The sequence below is a fragment of the Carcharhinus amblyrhynchos genome, chromosome 13 (genome assembly GCF_965287045.1).
Source record: "Carcharhinus amblyrhynchos chromosome 13, sCarAmb.v2.hapA, whole genome shotgun sequence".
Taxonomy (NCBI): Eukaryota; Metazoa; Chordata; class Chondrichthyes; order Carcharhiniformes; family Carcharhinidae; genus Carcharhinus; species Carcharhinus amblyrhynchos.
Window position 1 is genome coordinate 22012690 of NC_137336.1, and position 25464 is coordinate 22038153.

Sequence of the window (25464 nt, forward strand, 5' to 3'; positions counted from 1 at the left end):
ACAGTCTTAAAATGAGGCATTGATGAGCATTAGTGCAGCCATCTGATTAAGTCAACCACATGTTTTCTGCTGTACTGATGATCATTGAGATGAGCTCTGGAATGCGCTAAGGAATTCACTTCCAAATTAAATATTGAGATGAAAATTTAATTAAAGTTTGGAGAAGCCATGAGATGACAATCAAAATAAGAGTTGTCTTTTTTTTTATTTCTTTGGTCCCATCAGTAGGGAATGGGTATGGGGAGGAGCATGAATGATTATTACTTTTTTGGTCAAGAAGGCACCAGTTGAATTACAGCCACTGCTAGTGTTCATCCTAGACTTCCTCAGTTAGAAGGTTGCTAATCACTGCCAGTTGGGTGCAATGTACTAGGAGATGTACAGTAAGGAGGGGAGAAATATAAAGAGTAAATAACATATATTGGGATTGTAGGGGGTAGGGCTGGGTGGAATTGTGGTCGGTGCAGATTCGATGGGCCAAATGGGCTCTCTCTGCACTGTAGTGTTTCTATGGTTCTATGATTCTATGTCCAATCTTCAATTACTAGGGCAATTGATGAATATAGAAGACAATGTCTACCTCTTTCTGTTTACATGGGTATAAGGTGCAGGTGCTCTGTCAGTGCATGATGTGCTGCAGTCTCTCTTTGTTGCGCATGGACACATATCACTAATATTTGTTCCATATCTATAATGTATATCATGTTTCTCCCTTTGCTACAGGAGGTGGAGAAGCGTAACCTTAATCTTGGTGGTCATGTAGGTTTCGACAGTCTCCCCGATCAATTAGTCAGCAAATCTGTATCACAAGGCTTCTGTTTCAACATTCTTTGTGTAGGTAAGTATTGCCATTGGATAAAAACCACCAGCTTAGCATGGGCTATGATGTATAGTAACTTGATGCAAGTTGAAATGATTATCGATTATTTTGATTTTTAAAATTGTGGCATGGCAGATCATTTGGTGGGTTAATGCCCTTTGGGAGGTTGTAATGGTTTGGTCTGAGTTAATTGTTACCAGCTGAGAAGCCATGGGGGGGTGGTGGGGGTTGACAGTTGAACTGGGAGCACTCATCAAGTAGAAGAAAAAAGAATCAGTTTGGATCCCTGCTTATTGTTCTCTAATGAACCATTGCGAAAGGCCAGAAGTAAATGACCTGTGATTCCCTTAAATGTTAAATATTCTACTGTCACTCACTTCTCTCTTTAATTGCACATATCACATGAGTATTAGAGGGCTGCTGGGTGTGCATGTGAGAGATTAGAACAGAGCGTCCGCGAATGTCATCCAAAATGGAACAAAATACTGGTGCAAACATTTGTAATTTTGATGTATTATCTCTATTTTGGTTCCATGTATATTTAAATGTGTGTAGTCTGATCAACTCTTTGCAAGTCACCCCTGACAGCTCTGTTTTTAATTCATCATGATTTAAATTGTGATGGGTGTCTTTAATTTGAATTAATGTTGAATATTTGGCAAATTTGCTGGAATCTGATTCAAGGGGATTATGAAATGCCTGTAGAGATTTTAAAATAATGCAAGGTTTTAAATTTAAGTTGTACTTTTCATACTTTTCAAAGTTTCAGTCACTCTGTCTTCTAAAAGTAACTTGTGGTATTTAACTCTGATGGCTAATTTTCATGCATTGTAAAATACTTATTAGTGCCTTCCGCAGTCAATTAACTGTTATCACACAGCCCAATTATATTTGCATACATGCACTTTCAATGGGGCAATGGGGACCTAAGGTTAATTTTCCTATTGAACCCCACCCCCACCACCAACTCGGGAAACTCAGAACAATGTGAGTACCCAATCTTTATTTCATCATAGATTAGCAATCTAACTAAAGACCAAAGGACAAACCTGAGATGGGATAATTTCTTCAATTGAGCACATGTTTACATTATCCAAAACATTTGTCTGCCCTTGCCAAAAATAATCATTTGAGATATAAAAGTGAGAGAAAAACATTAACAGAGTAATAAATTTGCTCAGCGAGCTGAATAGCATTAGTCACTGGTATAAGATTTGAATAATAAAGTGGTCCTCTGTTGTTCATTGTGTAGATATATCTACCGCATTACAGAGTGATTAAATATGATTCTTGTCTGCATTATTTCTTTCATTTTTGCCAATTTACCTTGCCTCACCTCATCTTACCTGACCCAATCTCACCTTACCTCATTCCATTTCATCACGCAGCAAGTTCTGATCTGCTGTCCAATTATTGTAATACTTAGCAGTTTGCTACAACTCAGGGGTTTGCTATGTCATTTCAGAGGGCAATTAATACTCAACCATGTTGCTTTGGGTTTGAAGCTATGAGCCAGATTGGGTCATTGGGCCATTTCCTAAAAAACATGTGTAAATCAAATGGATATTTACAAGAATTTGTAGTTTCTAGGTCATCCCTGATACCAGGTTTTTTTTTATTTCAGTTTTATTTATTTAACTGAATTTAAATTCCCCAGCTGCTGTGGTGGGATTTGAACTCATTTCCCTTGATCATTGGCCAAGGTGTTTGGATTACTAGCCCTGTATCATGACCATTATGCCACCTTACCTACTGCATTATTACTTTCACATGTTTAACTTGCTTCTCTTGCTTCCTTAGGAGAAACTGGTATCGGTAAATCGACGTTAATGAACACTCTGTTCAACACAATGTTTGAAAGTGAGGAGGCTACTCACTATGAGCCAGGTGTTCGTCTAAAGCCACAAAGTTACAGTTTGAAGGAAACCAATGTAGATCTTAAATTGACTGTTGTTAATACAGTGGGATTTGGTGACCAAGTTAATAAAGAAGAAAGGTAAGATTTTGAAACAAGCGTGGAACACAATTAATCGGGAATGTTTCATTTTTCTTTTCTCCTATGTTAGCTTGCATGTTCTGTTTTTAAGTTGTTTTGGAAAATCACCTTTCCAAAACACTGCACAGCATCTTCTGATCAGGTTATTGGCTACGAAGTTTGCTCCTGTGTCTTTCTCGGTGGCATTCTGAACTCAGCACAAATATCTTTCCTCCTCATCTTTCACGCTCCCCCAACCCAGCGCTTCAACGTCTCTCTTGAACCTTGAAGTATCTGCTGCTTGCACTTTACTTAGATCACACAAATTCCTATCTAAAATGGCTTTAGCCATTTTTGTACAAGTGCCAAGTGAGCCCATCATACAAAGCTGACCATAAGAATGTAGGAAGAGCAATAATTAACTTTCCTGTATTAAGGGCTGAGGAGCTGTGCTCTGAACCAAACATGTATTTGTAAATTGCAAGATGCAAGCAGCAGCACTAAATGAAGAGTTCCATTTCCTTGAACTGGCACGCACAACCACAGCTGCTCCTTCCTCCCACTACCTTCCAAAAAGTACATTTTTAAACTCCAATGTTCCCTTTCTCAAGGCATTCTTTGTGTGATATGTTCTCCCTGACATAAGTCGACCTCCAGCACCTTGCCAAAGTGTCCATTATTCAGTTGAGATTTATTCAAGAGCGTTGACTAACTATATGACTGCAAGATATATCCCAGCTCAATCGAGTTTTATTCCCATCTAGAATTCAAATGTGCAAACTTCCAGCAAGGATCATTAGATTGCAATCCGGAAGAAGAAAGCTAGCTGCTTTTATTCCCGCTCAAATCAAATGTTGAGTCATACATAGTGCCTCTGATCACAACACTTGTTATCTCAGTACAAAATAGGGATCAAACATGGGGCTTTCCTGGTGTGTATGACTTGGCTTTTCATCAAATAGAATCAGTGATCTATGGGATGGTCCAATAATTTAATTTGTGAGAATGAATGATAATGGAAGACTTTTAAATGTACTTGCCCTGAGGTCATCTCTGAACAACTGCAATATTGAGCTTCCCATTTCCTTAGTGCTTCCAGATTACAAACTTTCAAGTTTTTTGGGTGTGGAAGCAGAGACTCTTGGAAGGTAGTAAATTCAGTAGAACACATCTTTACTTTGCATGTTAACTAGCAGATTTCTACTTAACTGTGGAGACTACTAATGTGTCAGGAAATCTTTGGCCATACTTGCGTGATGTCACAGAAAGTACAATAACTGAGAAGGAATATATATCGAAATGTAGAAAATAGATGCACGAGTAGGTCGTTTGGCTCTTTGAGCCTCCTCTGCCATTCATTTTGATCAAGGCTGATCATCAAGTTCAGTATCTTGATCCCAACTTCCCACACCCCACCCCCAATCCTGCCAATCCCTTGATCCCTTTAACCCCAAGAGTAATATCTAATTTCTTCTTGAAATGACATAACCTAACATAAATTAATTCAACTAAGAAAATGTAATGTTGTTTAAAACTTACATAATATGAACGAGATAAATGTCATAAAGTTGATCACTAATATCACTGAGTAACTATCTGAAAAATATTTCTATTGTAGTGTTGACCGTATAGTGTAAAATATTCATCCCTGGAATGATGAAAACTGGATTGTCTTGCTTTGATAGGGTAGTGCAAGGTAAGTCTTTCAGTGGATATGTTGGGACTGGAAAGAATCTTGTTTTTTTTTAAAGATCCGAATACATGAGGTACCTTAAAATTTATGAGCAACAGAACTTCCAGGAATTCATTCTGTTTTTATTCTACAGCTATAAACCTGTTGTTGACTACATTGATGCGCAGTTTGAGAATTACCTTCAGGAGGAGCTGAAGATCAAGCGTTCACTTCATGATTTTCATGACACAAGAGTTCACGTCTGTCTGTACTTCATTGCTCCCACTGGTCATTGTCTCAAATCATTGGATTTAGTCACAATGAAAAAGCTGGACAGCAAGGTATCAGTGATCGGTTATGCATAAGTAATGATTTTTTTTGTTATCACTTTGCAAGACGCACAGAAATCTGTGCAGCTTTCTTTTTTAAGTAGTCAAGATGACAAAATGTATATTGTAATAGATACTTTTATTTTACATGGTTATATGAATAACCTATGGCATTGCACACATCCAGCTGAAGGATATGTAGTTAAAGATACACACTATGCATGGTAGCTATCATGTTTTTGTATCGCCCAACATTTTATACAGTCCCACTGGACACTGTACAATCAGGTAACAGTAGCTGTCTTTCCCCCTTGCAAGTCAGTGACATTGAATATCCAGTGTTCATAATAGTATGATCGGTAAAGGAAACAAAGGAAGCATGCGCAAACACATTGTTACTCGGTGAGTGGTTAGGATCTGGGATGTGTTGACTGAGAATGTGGTGGAGGTAGATTCAACTGTGGTTTTCAAAAGAGAATTGGACAAGCATCTGAAGAAAAAAAACTTGCAGGGCTATAGTGAAAGGGCAAGGGAGTAGGACTAACTGAATCACTCTTCCAAAGAGCCAGTGCGGACTTGATGGCCAAATGGCCTCCATCTCTGCTGTATCATTCTATGATGATATGATTCTTCTATGGTACTGAGCGTCACAAATGAATACCATGTTTTTGTTTGGCTTTCTCCCCACCCAAATATTCAATCATATTTCCTGTAAAATAATCTCTTCATTCCAATACACTAATTCTCATGTCTTTGTTTATATTTCTGACATCTGTCAGGATTAGGGCAGGGAAGTTCACAAGCTGCTCCAATTGAAGCAGACCCATATTTTTCCCTTTCTGTTTATGCCTTTTTTACTTTCCCTTTTTCCTGTAAAAGGTTTGTATTCACACAAAAGTTGAATACTTTAAATTATTTCCGGTGTGGTGTTCATTTTGAAATTCCTCGCTTATTGGTTATCCTCAAATCTCATGAAATCGATCCATTTGAAGCAATCGGCAAAATATGAATTTGGCATGAGTGGGAAGATGCCCACCACCTCTGAGGTGAGAATTCAATTTCACCGCTGAGACATTCTGAATACCATACAATCAGGCAAAGGTAGCTGTCCATTCACATTGCACCATCCAGTGGTCCTAATGGTATGATTGGCAAAGGAACCAAAGGTAGCATATGCAAACTCTTTGGGCAGGATTTTCTGGCCAAGCTCGCCCCAAGATTGGAAAATCCCGCCTAAGGTTAAATGACCTTTGCATGGTCCATGTCCCACCTGTGGCAGTTGGGAAGGGAAAATTCCACCCTCTGTTACTCGGTGAGTGGTTAGGGTCTGGAATGTATTGACTCAAAATGTGGTGGAGGTAGATTCAATTGTTACATTGGGTTTATGTGAACTGCTCCAAGATAAATTCTAATTGTTGTAAATTCTAATCCTAAAGTTCTAAGTTACTTTTAATCCTGTTGTGATGCCTTCATAACTGTGTCTTCAATGCAATGAATCTCTAGAAAATTCTAAAAGGCACTTGGATCTATTTCATTTGAAATTGTGACCCTTCTGACAGGGTTTCTTTCTCCTTTCTTCCCCCACCTGAAAGAAACTGACTGACTGGCACATCCTGAGGCAATGTAAAGTTACACTGGCTTTATAAGATGCTTTCCAACTTAAATTTGCTCATTTTAATTTAAGCAATTGTTGCAATTTACAGGCATGTTACTTACTTGTGAATCAAGGAATGAAGAAACAAAATAAATAGATCTCTGAACAAGTTTTCTAACTTTTTGGAACCATGCTAGTAATTGAATCTGTAGACAAGCATCCCTTTCTTCTAAGGGGAGATGGTAAACTTAATACCTCCATCACTGTGTCACACAGTGAAAGCAGAGACACATCTCTGGTGAGCTGGGAACACAAAGCTACCATCTGATCAACAAGGAACCAGTCATCTCACAATGTGTTGTGTGTGTGTGTGGTGAAATCACAATTAACAATTTGCTTGTCAGATTGATACTTTTGTGCTGAGGAGAAATCTGGAGAAATTCCATCACCCTCTCCTTCCCCTCCACCCCTCTCCCACTCTCAGTTTTTTATTCTTTTAAATCACCGAAAAACTGGGAGAGTCACAACGTTGTTTATTACACAGGCTTTGTGGGAATGAAAGGACTTGATTTCTCAGCTGTTGTTTTCCCTCTTCATATTTTGTGTTTTGCATTGTAATTCACTTCTACAGCTGCTTCTCATCCTGCTGTGAAGGAAAATCATACAGACGCCAACTGTTTCTCCCTCCATGGATACTGCCAGACTTGAATTCTTCCAGCAACTTGTCTTTATCATGCCTCTCCTTTTGCTATAGTTAGATTATTTGCAGCAAAAATGCCCCATCAAGCCATTCAGGCTCTGATTAACAATTTGCTGTTTATCAAAGTACGCTTGAATGCCGGGAGTAGAGTGTGAAGTTAATCTGATTGATTTTCTTTTAATATCACAAGATTGAAAGCACTGTTCTATTCTGAAATATGCTGTAATAAAAGAGATTAATGTGTTATGTTTGGCAATGGCATTATTGAATGCTGCTACCACTATTTGTTTTCCTTGTTCAAGGGTTGTCTTATCAGGGGTGTTGGATGCTGTTAAAAATAATTATTGCAAGTGTTACAATTATATCCTCTCCACAATTGGAGCTGCAAACAAACGTTGAAAACAATTGCATTTTAGCAACTGTTGAACAGATATATCTGGTTGAAGTCTCTGAAATCCAGCTGGTTGTGGTGGGGGGGTGGGTGCGGCGGGAATATTGCAAAAACTTCATCTCAAAATTTGTTCAGTTATGGTTTTGCCATGCTGAATGAAAGTTGTTGACCTTTCTCAACTAGATTTTTCTTTCACAATTTTAGGTAAACATTATTCCTATTGTAGCCAAAGCTGACACAATTTCTAAAAGTGAATTACACAAATTTAAGATAAAGATAATGAGTGAACTGGTCAGCAATGGTGTTCAGATCTACCAGTTTCCAACAGACGATGATGCTGTGGCAGAGATCAACTCGACAATGAATGTAGGTATCAGAACTTCTTGCAGGTGCACCTTGTAATTCCCAGGTTTCTGTTTCCTTCTGTTGGCTGTAAAATGGGAGTTACTGGGGCCTGATGATGGCTCAGCATGCTGAAGTGCCTTCTTTTCGCCTTTGGAGTTTTAAATAGTCTCTTTCTGTTGCCTCCAAAGGTCTTTGAGTAAAATCAATTCGCGCTAGTCTAAGCATAGTTTCATTTGAGTGCAACACAGAATTTGATATTTTCCACTGCTAATCTGCAGTGTTGTTCAGAGATGCTATAGTGACAGTTCGTGGAGTGGAAATATCACACCTGTATAATAGAAACCACTCTTAAGAAATCTGGAGACGCTGTTTCTACCTACACCCAGAGTTGCAGAATGTTGCACGACTATATCCTTAAATAGCCCTGTAACATAGTTGCAGCACCATATAGGTTTCTCCATCACGGTTAGCACCTTGTCCTCTATTGATCATGTCTGAACTGCTCCCTGATGTTTTACTACTATTGTAGTCAACCACATCACCTAGCCCAACATAAATTATTTAAAGTGAATGATCTGTTGTGATGCAATACCAATAGAACAAAGAGCATAATTTAAGAGATGCCTTTTTTTTTTCTCCCCTCCTCACTCCTGCAGGCTCATCTTCCATTTGCAGTTGTTGGCAGTATGGAAGAAGTGAAGGTGGGAAATAAACTGGTGAAGGCTCGACAGTACCCATGGGGTGTTGTTCAGGGTAGGTGAAGGTTTTATCAAATTGCTATAAAGACCTGTTTCACAAGATGTAGATGATAGAGATGGGTTTCCTCAATCAGAGGTAGCAAATTACACTTGTAAAGGGACTAGTGTGCTGTTGCAATTGCTATGGTCTGAGCTAGTCTCCTGTATATTTATGTGATGCAACCTTGTTATTTGATATTTGAAAGGAAGGTTGCTCGTGTTGCTTTTTCTGTTACGTAATCTTGTCATAAAAGGCCAAAGAAAAATAAAAAAGTGATACGTTTCTCAATAATTATTTAACAATAAAGGAGTTTTGTATTTGTATTATATTTGATGATAAATTGAATGAAAGTGCCTCACTAGTTTAGTCGGAGGCATTCTTCGCTTATAAGGAGGATTGCATGCTTTACGTCATTCTATCCACTGAACGTTTAATATGCATATGTAAGACGTTTCGTTTCTTAACATTGACTTCCTTGACAAGTGCAAAAAAACGGACCACTAATTAAAATGGCTGCTCATACGTCAGTTACTTGTTCTTTTGACAGTTGAAAATGAAAATCATTGTGACTTTGTAAAGCTGCGGGAAATGCTGATTCGTGTTAATATGGAAGATCTCCGAGAACAGACGCACACCCGACACTATGAGTTGTATCGGCGATGCAAGCTAGAGGAGATGGGATTCAAAGACACAGACCCTGATAGCAAACCATTCAGGTTGGAAAATTCAGATAAATATTGGTGCAAAAAAAAATCATTAATGCAACCTTGTTCAGGCATTTAAGGTATTGGTTTGCATTTTGGAAAATGCATATTTTTAGATGGAGATGAACAGGAATTCTGTATGACTTCACAGTCGTCCTTGTCATGACAAATGAACAGGAAATTCATACAAAATAGAATAATACTGAGTGTTGCCGCTTCAATGTAAAACACAGTTAATTTCCATTCTCAAAACCTAGATGGATTATAGACAGACTGCTTTCTGTTTACCTCTAGTCAAATCACTGGTTCCTTGGCAGAGTGTCAACCTATCCAGATTCTTGTGAGGGAACATAACCCAAAGTCACTTTACTTTTATCCTGGAACAGAAAAGAGATTTCATTACATGATCCATTTGCTGAAGCAATTTGAATTTTTGCACTTACTGGGTCATGTTTATAACCTTATCCATTGCCTCACATTCCTTTCATCCTAATATGAAAATACAGTGTTTCTGTCTGAAACCAAAAGCGGCAAGAAACTCTCAATACATAAAATAGTTCTCTGTTCAATTTTAAATCCTGTTGGAAGAATTCAGTCTTTCTTAATGCTGCAGGCTAATGTAACCCTTGAAATGATAACTCTTGCATGATATCAAGTTTATGTTGCGTTAATCCTATGGCATTCTGTTTATTTAGTGGAGTAAAACTATTCAGATTCTTTCAAGACACTGGTAGGATTGTTCTATTTGCTACTGTACAAACTGCATTCTTCTAGACGCATGGTAGTGCTTCAATGTGGTGAGAGTGAGTGAAAACCAGTGACCAATAATGTAAATGCTTTCCACAACAATGAGTAATGATGGTCCCAAATTCCAGACCCATATCAACCAGATTATAGAACATGGTCGACTTAACTTTGGAACTTGTCATGGAAAAAATTGCATGTTAAACTTTCACAATTTGTTTGCAACGTAAGCCTCAATTTTAACAAAAAATACTGAGATTTTGACTCTTAACTGAAGTCAAGAAGTTGCAAACATGGCGGTGCTGTGGAATCATTGTAATAAGTATCCGGAGGCAGAAGTCCCTTCACCAAAATCCCTTTATTTACAATTCTAACAGCAGTTCACAGAGTGCTATCAATAAGCAGTCTATCTTCGGGAGTGCCAGTGGAACTGACACATCCGATTAGATACAAGGAATAGACTCCCTAATTGGCCCATCAGTTGACTAGTTAATCAGGGAGTTCATTTTCTGATGGGCCAATCTCAGTGGCCCGATTTAAAGTCATTACAATCATACTGATAGATTAGTAGATGTCTGCAATCTCAGCCATACTATGGATGTTTCGCTATATGGAAGGAAGGAGATCCAACATGACCGACTTTTTAAAGTAACATTTACATATTAGTCACAAGTAAGGCTTGCATGAATGCAATGAAGTTACTGTGAAAATCCCCTAGTCGCCACATTTCCGCGCCTGTTCGGGTCATTGCACCCGACCAGCACATCTTTCAGAATGTGGGAGGAAACCGGAGCGAGCCAGCGGAAACCCACGCAGACACTGGGAGAACATGCAAACTCCACAGAGACTGTGACCCAAGCCGGGAATCGAACCTGGGTCCCTGGTCTGTGAGATAACAGTGCTAACCACTGTGCCACTGTCTTGTGCAGCTCCCAGCAGCTACTTTGATATGGACACTGGTCAGCTGGCTACTTTTTGAGCTGCAGTTTTGTATCTGGGCTGGGAAGGTGGGCAAACTAACTTTACTTGGCCTTCACTGTTATAAAAATGTGGAAAACCAAAAAGTAGTTATTACTGAAGAACTTAATGAAGGCCTGACCCTCCTGTCTTGCCTTAGTATGTGTATTAAATATTATGATTGCTAGATTTCACCAAGCTGGATCATGTAACTTTTTTTTGTCCCTTGTCATTTTCTTAGCCGCTGAAAAGTTAGTGGCCAAGAAATTTATTTGTCCCCAAGATGAGGCAGAACCTGCTTAAGGGCACAAAGAATTAACATATGATCCTTTCTGTTGTGGGATAATTATTCTAATTCAATCCAGGAACAGGGGATCTAAGATCTCCTTTTCTTATGACTATACAGTTTTGCTATATCTGGTGGGGGTGAGACACTTTTTAGACCTACTGAAGTTCTGTAACTTAGTACAAATTAGAAATTTCTTCACAAGAACAGCGGATTAGTTAACGGAAACATGAATTGAACTAGATGGTGTTCTTTTGACATGCACTACTGGGATAATGTAATGAGAATATTGCACTGCCTGTGCTCAAGTTTTACCTGCATGCGCTTAGTGCAGACTCAATGCCAGAAGTGAGAAGTATTTCATTCCCTATCGTGGCAGTGCCTCAGAATGACACGCACACAATTCAGCAGAGGAAAACAAAAATCTGAATTAACAGCTGGTAAACTAACCTGTTTGATGTCTGTAATTTTAAATGTATTGTTTTGGGTTCAGCCTGCAGGAGACCTATGAAGCTAAGAGGAATGAATTCATGAGTGAGCTGCAAAAGAAGGAGGAGGAGATGAGACAAATGTTTGTCATGAGAGTGAAAGAGACTGAAACAGATCTGAAAGAGAAAGAGAAGGAGGTAAGCCTTACTTCCTGAAATGTGGAAAGTAGTTAGATTCTGTGAACTTGTAAACTTTATATTTATTCATTTTCCTGTTGATAATCTAGACTGTACATAACAGTAAGAAAATAAAGCCGTCAGGCTTTGCATTAATACCCAGGTTTGCTACTTGTATTGGAATCTCTGGTCTGAATCTTGTGGCATTAAAAGTTCAATTCACCATACAATTTGACATGAAACAAAAAAACACAGCAATGGTTATGAACTTAGTGCACTGTTTTAAAAACTCAGTTATACTTCATTACTTCATTAGCAAGGCGTCACTTTTTAAGGTGGCTTTGATTGCAATATCACAGCAAAAGAAAAGACATTTTCTTCAGTTCATTGATGTCTAAGGACTCTTGTCTGTGGGAATTTCAAGAGCGCACCCTAAAGAGTAGCAGGAAGTCTGGACAGCAACATGACTTCCATGTTCAACACTGCTTGTGCAGGCATCATAAGCTGCCTCCAGTTTTACCAGTACAATAGCAGACATCGATAGTTTGTTGTGATTACCTGTGCAAATCGAGTCCAATGTGTCAAAAATAGCATCTAGAGTTTAAAGTTCAGACAGAGTTCTTGCATCATGCATACATGGAAAGAACATAATAGAAGGAAATTTCACCTCGTGTTACTTGAAATTTGGATAATATAGCCCATGATAAATGAAGGCTAACAGCTGATCTCATGACAGCTTACATGTTTCCCATAAAGAAATAAATGACTTCTGCTGAATATTGAATTTTTGCTTGCATTACTCTTCTGGCTATGTTACAGCTTCACGATCAATTTGATCTACTGAAGAAAACGCACCAGGAAGAGAAGAAAAAGTTAGAGGAGAAGCGAAGAGAACTGGAAGAAGAAATGAATGCGTTTAACCGTAGGAGAATGGCAGCGCAGTCTCTGCAGGGTCAGTCCTTCCAGGCTACAGGACAACAGCCGGTCAAGAAAGACAAAGATAGAAAAAAGTAAGCTGGTTTAACTAGCTATCTGCATTAGTGGCTAAGTGCATACAATGGAAATTGTCTTCAGGGTATTTACTGAATGAAACTGTGGTCACTGATTATTGACACTTTCTCCTCCTTGTACCACACAAGTTATAATTAATCCTACCCTGTGGTGTCTGTATTGAACATTATGCTGACAAACGTGCTGTCATGTGTCAGTCACTAACAGGTATATTTTCTGGGTTTTTTTGTCTGAATAAGCTAAAGGCCCTATACTTTAGTCAGTCCCTGAACCTTTGCAGTTTCCAATACCAGGTCACCTTTACAAGGCAGAAGCGGTTGGAACACCTGCTTCTGTTGTATAAACCTGAAGTTCTCAATACTTCCATGGAGATATGTAAGCACAAAAGTGCAAGTGGCTTGGAAGTGACTAAGCACAAAATTGTGCGTGGTCTTCCGAGTGATGGAATGCACAGAGCTATAAATAGATTATGGAACAAGTTATTTCAGGCAATTTGACTAAGTTACTGTCTGTTTGAATATTTAAAGAAATGTTCCTCTGATGCACTCGAACAAGAATAGCGTGCGTGTGTGCTCAGGGACTAATTAAACTCTGCATCAACGTCTTAATGCCGGTTGAATTATCTACTGGTGCTATAGCATTAGGAATAAGTGGGGAGCAGTGCACGTCCAGGATTTAATGATCCAAACAAGAGTAACTACATTTGTCAGAAATTGTTACCGTGCTGTTGATTTTTCCAGTTGGTTTAAACAACTGACACCCAGCATTTGTTTATATCTAAATATATCCTGGTTTCTTTATTTGACTGTAATTTCTATGCAAATCAATAATGGAAGAAGCACTGCTTAAGCTTGATTATTCAAGAAGAACCAACCTCCCAAAGTGAGGATGTATTAATGGGTTTGGATTGGCCTGTAGACACTGAGTTTGCGTAGATCTCGAAATTAAGTGAACATTCGTTTTTTTTTGAGTGAGAATCAATTACAGAGCACAAGTAACCTGTATCTACTTTTGGCATAGGATCATAGCATACTGATGACAGTATTTGTCCAATGTCTAGGTGTCTTAGACAGTGGATGTTTAATGTGAGTGTCGGTTAGAAGAAAGGGAAGCACTTGCCTTGAAGGCAGAGCAATTTGGCTCAATACTATTGTAGAACTTCCAGTAGCTGACTTTTGCAGTGTGCTCAGGGATTTGAGAATCAGCCAGGTAGTAAATGTGCAAGTGGTGAAGAGAGTGATTGAAGAAAGAACAGAATCCATTACATATAAAGAGTAGGACGACTCTGGAGTTTGAAAAAAATTGAGCTACACCACTCCCTCTGCTTGAACAGTTCTACCTATGGAGAGGGTGAGAAGAAAGCTCATAAATGGGTCATTACTAGGCAGCAAGGTATCGTCATGTGCTCTCAAATTCAAGGATGAGAAAGGGGGGATCTCCTTTTTGACTCCACTCAATTGCTTTAGATGCCACAGAAAGAGAATTTTTGTTTTGGATTCATGTAGCAAAGTAATATTTTCCTGATCTGACCCAGCATCTGAAGTTTAGTGGTGTACTCACCATGACTCCGTTAAACTTCCTTTGGTACATTTTTGTGCCTTAGTATTTCCTTAAGAGAAATATTTTTGTTGCTCAAATTCAATCAAACTATCTACGTGCGAAAGTGAGCTTTTGCTTAAGGTTGGCTTTAGTCAATGCCACGAAGAGGCCGAGGATGTCCCAATAATAGAGGGAGTAGGGGGTGTGAGTATGGTTGGTGACGTTACGGCAAATAGGGTCCAGGTGAAGGCTGGGATGAAAGCGCTTTATCTGAATGCACGAAGCATTCGGAATAAAGTGGATGAGCTGGTGGCGCAGATCAACACAAATGGATACGATCTGGTGGCCATTACAGAGACGTGGCTACAAGGTGACAGGGACTGGGAACTGAATGTCCAGGGGTATCAAGTGTTTAGGAAGGATAGGCAGGAGGAAAGAGGGGGTGGCGTAGCTCTGCTGATTAAGGATAGCATTAAGGTGGTAGCAAGGGATGATATTGGAGCCAAAGAGCAGAAAGTGGAATCGTTGTGGGTGGAGATTAGGAACAGCAAAGGGAGGAAGACACTGGTGGGTGTCGTCTATAGGCCCCAAATAATGATCTGGAGGTAGGGTGGGCTGTTAACGTGCAAATAAGTGCGGCGTGCAGGAATGGGACGGCCGTAGTTATGGGGGATTTCAGTCTGCATATTGATTGGTCGACCCATGTTGGACGCGGTGGGCTGGAGGAGGAGTTCTTGGAATGCTGCCGGGATAATTTCCTTGAACAGTGTGTGTTGGAGCCGACGAGGGAGAGAGCTATCTTGGATCTGGTGCTATGTAATGAGGCGGGTAGAATTAGGGACCTTGTGGTGAAGGATCCTCTTGGAGAGAGTCATCATTGTATGGTGGAGTTTCTGGTGCAGATGGAGGAGGAGAAAGTGGGTTCCCGGACATGCGTCCTTTGTTTGAATAGAGGGGAGTACGGTAGGATGAGAGAAGAATTGGAGAATGTTGACTGGGGGAGCGCGTTGGAGGGAGGGTCTGCTGAGGAGCAGTGGCGGATCTTTAAGGAGATCTTTCTTGGTGCTCAGCAGAAATTTATTCCGATGGTCAAAAAGGACCGTAGGAGGAGAGGTAATAAGCCGTGGATAACGAAGGAGGTGAAGGAAAGTGTTAAATTAAAAGCGGAGGAATTTAGAGTAGCTAAGAGTAGTGGGCGAGAAGAGGATTGGGAGAGGTTTAAATGTCAACAAAGATTGACAAAGAAGTTGATAAAGGAGGGTAGGAGAAACTATGAAGCTGGGCTAGCGCTTAATATAAAAAAGGATAGCAAGAGTTTTTATAAATATATAAAAAGGAAGAGGCTGGCTAGGGTGAACGTTGGTCCTTTAGAGGATGAGAAAGGGGACCTAGTGGTAGGGGATGGGGATATGGCTAAGGTATTGAATAACTTTTTTGTTTCTGTCTTCACGGAGGAGGATGTGAATAATTTGCCGGGTGTTAGCGATGGAAAGGTGGTAGGACTGGAGGGTCTTAATGACATTACTGTTACTAGAGAGGCGGTGCTCGACAGACTGGAGGGGCTGATTGTGGACAAGTCGCCAGGACCGGATGGAATGCATCCGAGGGTTCTGAAAGAAATGGCGGAGGTTATAGTGGATGCCTTGGTGGTTATTTTCCAGACATCGCTAGATTCCGGGGAAGTGCCGGATGATTGGAAAACGGCTAATGTTACGCCGTTGTTTAAGAAGGGTGGCAGGCAAAAGGTGGGGAATTATAGGCCGGTGAGTTTAACGTCTGTGGTAGGTAAAATGTTAGAATCCGTCATTAAGGAGGAAATTGCAAGGCATCTTGAAGGGAATTGCTTGATAGAGCAGACGCAGCACGGTTTCATTAAAGGGAAGTCGTGTCTGACAAATTTACTGGAGTTCTATGAGGATGTGTCCAGGGCAGTGGATAGAGGAGAGCCGGTGGATGTGGTCTTTCTGGATTTTCAGAAGGCATTTGACAAAGTACCTCATAAGAGGTTATTGCAGAAGGTCAGGGGACATGGAGTTGGGGGTAGGGTGTTAGCGTGGATAGAGGATTGGTTGTCAAATAGGAGGCAGAGAGTGGGGGTCAACGGGTGCTATTCGGATTGGCAGATGGTGACTAGTGGAGTGCCCCAGGGGTCGGTGCTGGGGCCTCAGCTTTTTACCATTTATATAGATGATCTGGAGGAGGGAACCGAGTGTAGGGTGTCAAAATTTGCTGATGACACCAAGATTGGGGGAACGGCAAATTGTGCGGAGGGTGTGGAAAGTCTGCAGAAGGATCTAGATAGGTTGGGCGAATGGGCCAGGAAATGGCAAATGGAATTTAATGTTGGCAAGTGTGAGGTGGTCCACTTTGGTAGGAAGAATGGTAGGAAGGACTATTACTTACGTGGCGAAAAACTGCAGCAGGCGACGGTGCAGAGGGACCTCGGGGTCCTTGTGCATGAGTCGCAAAAACCCAGCTTGCAGGTGCAGCAGGTGGTCAGGAAGGCGAATGGGATGCTGGCCTTCATAGCGAGGGGGATTGAATATAAAAGTAGGGAGGTCTTGCTGCAGCTGTATAGGGCATTGGTGAGGCCGCAGCTGGAGTACTGTGTGCAGTTTTGGGCGCCGCACCTGCGCAAAGATATTTTGGCCTTGGAGGGAGTGCAGAGGAGGTTTACTAGGCTGATACCGGAGTTGAGGGGGTTGAGCTATGAGGAGAGGCTGAATAAACTAGGCTTGTACTCGTTGGAGTTTAGAAGAATGAGGGGAGATCTCATTGAGACGTATAAGATGATGAATGGGATGGATAGGATAGAGGTGGAGAGACTCTTCCCGCTCAAAAAAGACAGTAGGACTAGGGGGCACAGCCTCAAGATAAAGGGGGGGCGGTTTAGAACGGAGTTGAGGAGGAACTTCTTCACTCAAAGGGTGGTGAATCTCTGGAATTCTCTGCCCGTTGAAGTGGTGGAGGCTGCCTCGCTAAATATTTTTAAGAAGCGGGTTGATGGGTTTTTGATAAGAGAGGGGATTAAGGGTTATGGGGAGAGGGCGGGAAAGTGGAACTGAGCCACGACAGATCAGCCATGATCTTATTGAATGGCGGGGCAGGCTCGAAGGGCCAGATGGCCTACTCCTGCTCCTATTTCTTATGTTCTTATGTCTACAAACCGAATGTTGATTTTTCAATAATAAAAATAGAATAAGCTAGAAATACTCAACAGGTTGGCTCTGAGAAAAGGCCATTGACTTGAAACATTGGGCAGATTTTTTGAGGCCAATGGGATTCTTGCCCACTGGTCAGAGAACTGACGTGGAATCACTAGTTGGTCCCATGGGTGCAGCTCAGTAGCATCAAGTGTCCTTCAGAGCACTCAAGTGGCCACCAGTGGACCTTCGACATGATTGCCAAGCCACGTGGCAATTTGAGGTTCCCAGTGCTGGAAATCCCACTTGCTGTCAGCAGCCTGCCAATCAGAGACTGGTAGCGACTCGTCGCCATTAGCAGGAGAGGAGGCAGCTTGCTGCAATCTCTGTACGAGGGGCCCAGGAATGTAATGGGATCTCAGATCGCAGTTGAATGAGATTTAAATTTAATAGTGTCATAAGTAGCTTAATTAACACTGCAATGAAGTTACTGTGAAAATCCCCTGAGTCTCCGCCCTCTGGCATCTGTTTGGGTACGCTGAGGGAGAATTTAGCATGGCCAAATGCACCTAACCAGCACGTCTTTTGGACTATGGAAGGAAACCAGAGTACCCAGAGGAAACCCATGCACTCACAGGGAAACTCTGCATCAACAGTGACCCAAGCTGGGAATCGAACCCAGTTCCCCTGGCACTGTGAAGCAGCTGTGCCAACCACCATGAAATGGGGGTTCGCTGGGAGGGTGAGGTGTTGGGAAGTCAGAAGCAAAAGCAGAGGAATGGTTTTAACCTGCCCGTCCCCTTCCCAATGTCAGCTCCCTCAATTTGGGCACAAATTTACTGGATGGGAAAGACATGCAGCAACAGTTCACATCAAATCACTGTAAATTGCAGTGTCAGTTGCTCATTATTGAGCCTATTTGACATCCCGCAGCTAGTAACTGGGATTCCTACTGATCAGTCCCAGTCAGTGGAATATTTCCCATCAACAGGGGATTGATGCAAAGCCCTTCCCACAGTTAGGTGGGCCGGCCTTCTTTGGGCTGCATTAGATCCAGCCCTCATAACTCTGTCTCTCTCTCTCTCCAAAAATGCTACTTAATCTGTTGAGTATTTCCAGCATTTTCTGTTTTACTTCAGACTTCCAGCATCGTCAGTATTTTGCTTTTATGCTGGTTTTTCAGAACGCCAACTCAAAGAGAAGGACCACTCTTCATTTTAAATTGTAGAATCCATTCCATGTGTTTCTCACCATGTATGGGATTGGTAGTTCCGTTATCAGCTTAAATCAGATGATAGCACATGCTTTGGAGTCAGATGGTTGTGGCTTTAGGTTCTACTTTTTCTTTGTGCCTCCTTTCCTCTCTTTCAATTTCTCTCCATCTTACCTCCTCATCTCGTCTCCCCTCTACCCCTCCCTCCCTCTCTTTCTCTTTCTGCCTCCGTCTTCTCTCTATCTCACCTCCTCCACTATTTTGCCTTTCACACTGTTGCCTTTCCTTTCTTCCCCCACCCCACCTCCTTTCTCTCTTGAGTTCCTTGCATTTCCTCACTCACGTTCTGCCCACCTGCCTACAACTTTCATTAAAAGTGTTACATAGATATGATAAGAACTTCCAAAACACTTCACAGGGATATAATAAAGTAAAATTAGTCACCAAGACCCATTAAAGCAGGTGGCAAAAAGCTCACTCAAAGAAATAGGTTTGAAAACATGTCTTAAAGGAAGAGCAAGAAGGAAAGGTAGAGAGAATTCTAAAGATTTGGGTCTAATCAGCTGAAGACACAGCTACCAAAGGTGGAGCCATTGAAGTCGGATGCTGAAGAGGCCAGAATTGGGTTAATGTACATATCCCAGAGCATTATAGAGCTGTTGAAATGAGGACATAGAGGGATTTGAGAAACAAGATGAGATTGTTAAAATCAAGGTCATCGAGAGGTGGGTAGGTGAACAGGACTTGGTAAGAGTAAGGACACCTGTAGCAGAATTTTGGATGGCTTTGAGTTTATGATGGATAGAATGTGGGAGGTCAGCCAGGATTACGTTGGAATAATCAAGTTTGGAGGTAACAAGCTGCAGATAGGTTGAGGCAGATGTGGAGTTGGGCGGTGTCACTTTGACAGCAATTGGGGGTTTTTGTGAAAATGTTAAATGTCGTTAGAAACACATCTTAGGGTCAAGTATGACACCAAGGCTGCAAATAGTTTGGTTTAGTCTCAGACAGTTGCTGGGAAGAGGGAAGGCGTCTGTGACTGGAGAGTAAAGTTGGTAGTGGGAACCAAAGACAATGGTTTGAGTATTTCAAATATTGAGACAATTCCCGCTGAATGTCTGATAAGCACCTCCTCCATTTGTGCTCACCACACCTCTTCTGTAATCAGTGCTGAGTACTTGAAATATCGTCATATAGTAGCATGTAACAGCACATTTATTATTTGCTTCGTTCTATATAATTTCTAATTTTTGTTTTGTTTCTCTTTCAGTTAAAGCTTCATGCACATTTAAACCTGTCAGTATGGGATTATTTCTCGTGACCTTAATAATACATATTTACAATGCAAAAAAAAGTCTCTTTCCTCCTAACTTCCCCAGTCCTGCTCCACCACAAATGGACAACAAACGTTCCAAGTCAAAGCTCGAGCAGAAAGAGCCAACACCAACACCTGTGAAACCCTGTTTGGATGATCGTTATATGAAATTTGTTTTTTTCCATATGTTTCATTGTTGTTGTAAATTCTAATGTCCTTCCTATTCAGTCTGACACGTTTGACGGAATTTTACCGCCTCGCCAGCCCAGGACCGACGGAGAATGACATTCTGTGAGCCTCGTCCGCCCTGATTCTGTGACGGGCGAGGTGGTAAAATTTCAGCAATTGTCGCCAATGTGTTGAAATCTTCAGATGAATTGTTCAATTTTATTTTCCAAAGAGCCCTTTTTAAAGGAACATTGACATAGAGTATACATATATATAAAAAATATTTTTATAAGGCTGTAGTTTAAAAAAAGACAAGGACGTCAATGTCATATGACACACTTTATAAAATGTGTGTGCAATAGCCACAGAATTGTTTTCTCAGCTTTAAGATTTTAATCTTGCACCAAAGAATATATGCAAGTTGAAAACCAAGCCAAGTTTCATTCGTGGTGTTTTAGAGGTTTGATTTTCTTAAAAATGAAGGATGTTCTTGAACCTTAAAGTCAGCTCTTGGGGAAAGTTAAAATGTGCAACTTTGTGCCAAAGTATCCAGTCCTGATTCTTAACTTGAGTGAAAAAGTAGTTCTAGTTTTATATTCTGAAAAGGGATCTTTTAAACAAAAAATGGACAACTCTTGGATTTCCTCACCAGTTCATTGGATGCTCAATTTATCATGTCCGGTGTTTTGGAGTTACACTGAAGCTATTAAGATGTGGAGAATCGTCCGTTTATAGATGATGGGGCATGGGAGAGGATGGATGTGAGGAGAAAGGACAATACCACTTTGAATCCACAGGAGACGCCTGGCTGCGTTTAATATTAATTAATCTTTTGATGTTTAATAGCTTTGTTTCTGCAGGGTTATGTGTTGACCATGTGGAAGAGGTACTAGTCGTATGCCACTTTGACCTTTCACTCTCTAGAGCAAACTCCTATATTTTGCACTCAATATAAGGATGGGTTAAATGGGCACATCTATTATAGCAAAGAGTACTTATGTTTTATATCTGAAACAGTGAAAGAAATAATATTGTAAATACCTTGCCTTTAGACCCACTTCTTTTGAACCCCTCTATGCTTTATCAGCCGAACTGCGAATGAGTCCTCTGGGTGATGGATATGTGGTGGATGAAGTTCACCTTACATTTTTTTTTTGTGTGTGTCATTATATTTTTTAGTAAATTGGTTTGATCAGCATAGCAGTAACTGACGTTCTGCGAGAATATCACACACTCTTTCTCTGGCCTGGATTACTCTGTCTTTTTTCTCCTGATTCATTTTTGAAAGCGGAGATTTGGCAAGCCTCTACCAAAGCCACCTTTAAAAGGGATTGTTTAGGAAGCAAGAAGAGTTTACATGAGGAATGGTGTGATTTACTGACCAACATTGAAGTGTTCACTTGTAGCATCATCAAATTTTGTAGGATGGCTAAATTTTTGCACAAAGGGATTGCAGTTTTAGGTTACATCAAAATTTTGGTTATTTTTCCTGTGATAAATGGAATTTCTTTAAGTTAAAAATATTATGAAGGATTGTTTGAATTAACTTTTAAAGCAGGCACAAGAATTTCTTTTAAAATTTTGGAATCTGAAGTTTCTCTGAAGTTGCTCCAGATTGCACAGTGAAAATGTCAAGGCTGAAAGGATTGATTTGTGGTATTCAACAAATTGAGAAAAAAAAAATCTTTTTTATTAAACAGGAGTTTAATTTTGATGTCTGACTCAGAAGTTTCTAATGACTTATTTTTAAAATGGAGTGCAAATTAGCAACAAATTCTTGTCTAGTATGTCAGTTAATATGGTTCTACAGGAAATAATGCACCCTCTTTATTGCATATACCTCACAGAATCACTGAAACCCTACAGTGCAGAAAGAAGCCATCTGGCCCATCGAGTCTGCACTGATCACAATCCCACCCAGGCCCTACCCCCATATCCTACACATTTACCCAGTAATCCCTCTAACCTACTCATGTCAGGACACCAAGGGGCAATTTTTAGCATGGTCAATCAACTTAATCCGCACATCTTTGGACTGTGGGAGGAAACCGGAACACCCAGAGGAAACCCCTGCAGACACAAGGAGAATGTGCAAACTCCACACAGTGACCCAATCCAGGAATCGAACCCAGGTCGCTGGAGCTGTGAAGCAGCAGTGCTAACCAGTGTGGTACCACGTTGCCCGGTACATACAAGCATACTTGTATGCTTGGCCACATCAACAGTAGCGTATTCCCACATTGATCAAGCATTCTCATTTCTCCAGTCATTATCTGTAACTGCAATGGGTTTGCATTAGTTAATAAGATGGAGAGGGGTGGGGGTTTTACAGACCTGAATCCCATCTTTTCTCAGTTCCTTGCATTTCCAGGAACTGAATCATAGAATCCCTACAGTGCAGAATGGCCCACCGAGCCTGCACCGACAACAATCCCAGCCGGGCCCAATACCTGTAACCCCACCTATGTACCCTGCCATTCCCTGGGGCAATGTAGTATGGCCAATCATTCTACCTAACCCACACATCTTTGGATGTATAAAGACTACAAAAAGATTTCACAGTTGTGTATATAAATTTCTACTTGAGGGAAGTGTTCAGCTCACCAGCACTTGTATACTTTACATTCATGTATGTATAGACTCCAGAGATGGTGAACACTTTAGGATAAATCATGCCCAATGTTTACTACCCATAGCCTGTAGCACAGGGAGACATGGTTAATCATTTAGAAATATGTATTATATCTCAATTAGTGGACTTAGGATTTTGTGTAGAAGGAGTTCTATAATGGGTAATAAAATCACCGAGCTTTAAAGTAGAGTATTGGGTGAGTTTGCAAATCCAATATTTTATTCCAGTAGATCACATCAAAACTGAATTTGACAACTATTCTGGTTTGGGTGTGAGTAGAAGTGTCTACTTTAACTGGATAATAGCAGCAAGGATTTTGCTGTGTGTCTTTCCATTTCAGTTTGAGTTTGCAATGTTGAAAAGGCTTTGGGTTGCATACTATTTTCCAGTGGTGCTAGTCGGATCATTTAATTTCTTCAATGCAAGAGCCACAGTAATGAGGTACGTCATTAAAAGTAAAACCATTCTCTTCTACACCCAAAACTGTGAGTTCCTTTTTATTAATGCTCTATTCTTTCATGAATTCTTTTAAATCATTGGTATCATTCAGAAGGGACACGGGTTGCTGAATAATCTCTTGATTTTTTTCTTCATTGCTTTAAACGACTTGGAGATTAGTGGCGCTAAAATATTTATATTAATTTAGAAAAATGAAAAGTCAGAGTGGGCTAAAACTCCACCTTCTGGTAAAAGAAGGAAGAGTTCTGATTCACATTTGCAGTTCACCTCGTGCTAATCGCAAGAAATGCTGTTGGAGGAGGTAGAGAGTGGAGACCAGGTACATACAGAAAATGAGGGAAAAAGTCAGCAAGCAAGTCACCCAAAGCAACTAATTCAGCTCATGGTGGCTACTTGTAGAGCAGTAATAGCTGGGGACGTCTGGGTGTGCCTTGTTTGTTTATGTGACCTTTTGGACCATGAATGTGAAAGTGGTGACATCTTGTGGCTGTGAACATATGCTCTAATTCAGGCTGTGGAATGGATTTCCAATGAGATGGAAGTGTTAATGTGGTTGGAAATGCTACGATCTCTAGATGAAATTAAAGTAAAGCTCAACTTAAGTTGATCTCTTCTGCTATGGTGAACTAGCTGTTCTAGCTCACTGTTGAAGGATAGGCTCTTGCTTTGAGATATAAAGGTTGCTGGCTTTAATCCCTCTTGAATTCTACCTCAGTCTGATTTAATGTTTCCTGCAGAATTAGAGAAAATCAGACTGGAGCAGGGAGGAAGGGACATGATAAACCGGTGCTATCAAACTAGTGATATTTTAAATCTGTCAGCCATTGTGCAACTTGCACTGACTGACTTGTCTGAAATTGAACCAAATATTTTAGATCTTTGGTTTTGTTTCAGTTTTAGATCAGGATATTTCACTTCCACGTTCCATCTGGGTTTATTGAGTTTTGGGAGTCCAAATAATCTTCAGTTTGAAATTCTTGGTAAAAAGGCTATTGTAGCTTTTAATATCTGTTATATAGAAATGTACACTGTGTATTGTCTCTGCTGAAGGTGGAGAGGTATTTTTAAAGGATCAGGTTCATTTTAAGATGTCATTTCTCATTGTGTCATTGGACCAAGCTATTCTAAAACATATTGTAAAGAATTTTTTTTGCATTCTTTCTCATCAAGGGTGCTTGCTTGAAATCCACAAAATATTTATAAAATTATATATGTTTTTTTTTTATTAAGTCGACATTAAAGTTGAGCAGTGAATTGTTCTGAAACATTTTGCATACAATAGAATTGCTAATATTATCACTTGAAATTGTATCACTCCATAGTATTCCAGTTCATTGTAATTTTTTTCATTTTTGTTTTGTTTGGCGTGCTTCTGTAATTCTTTGGTTACTTTAAGCCACTGTAATTCTGTGTACCTGTTCATTTGCTCAGGCCATGTGCTTTTGTGGAACTTTCATACATTGTTTGTACTTGAACAACCCTTTTTATTGTTCATTGTGTGACAGTATTGCACTGACATCTACCATTGACTATTGTCTTTTAATTATATTCTAGCATTTCAATTAGTTATTCATTTTACTCCAGTGTATTGTGCCCATCTTTAATTTTATGACTCGGTTAAAAACTGGTCATACACCAAAATCAAACTGGTTATTTCTGTGTCAGACTAGTATACTTTGTCCTTTAAATGTGCTGGTTTTTATTTTCATTATTTGCTTCATACTGACTGTTTATCATTAAATGTTAATAAATCATTTTGTTTTTGAGATTTATTTTGCTTGTCTCCATCTCGTGTTTGGCGACCACTCTCCAGAGTTTAAAATGGAGGAGAGAGAAATTGCTTCAAGAGGGAATGAAACACAGACAGACATCTTCAGTAATCATGGTGGAGACAGCTAAGAGGAGATCATTGCCCACTATTGTGATCTTTACTATGAGTAAAAGACTATTTACTCATTGTACTTTACAGATTTTGCATCGTACTTTCTTACCCACCCACTGTAAAAGTAAACATGAAAATTGTGTGTAGGATATGAACTTCTTTTTCACAAATCTTACTTCCTGTTGTTACAATTTTAGTCATGTTTTTCAGACCATATTTTAACCACTATAAATTGTTATGTT

The 25464-nt window shown here is 40.2% G+C and overlaps 1 protein-coding gene across 1 annotated transcript in view; it reads left to right on the forward strand.

Annotated features, from left to right (window-relative positions):
• The window catches only part of LOC145351760 (septin-8-A-like), a 61037-nt gene extending 35929 nt beyond the window's left edge, over positions 1 to 25108 (forward strand). The window contains exons 2-10 of the mRNA XM_080201377.1: positions 724 to 838; positions 2621 to 2816; positions 4622 to 4808; positions 7686 to 7847; positions 8483 to 8579; positions 9112 to 9280; positions 11749 to 11881; positions 12680 to 12870; positions 20037 to 25108. Of these exons, the coding sequence (XP_080057503.1) occupies positions 724 to 838; positions 2621 to 2816; positions 4622 to 4808; positions 7686 to 7847; positions 8483 to 8579; positions 9112 to 9280; positions 11749 to 11881; positions 12680 to 12870; positions 20037 to 20040 (1254 nt within the window). The 3' untranslated portion in view covers positions 20041 to 25108. The remainder of the gene's footprint in view (positions 1 to 723; positions 839 to 2620; positions 2817 to 4621; positions 4809 to 7685; positions 7848 to 8482; positions 8580 to 9111; positions 9281 to 11748; positions 11882 to 12679; positions 12871 to 20036) is intronic.
• The last annotated feature ends 356 nt before the right edge of the window (positions 25109 to 25464 follow it).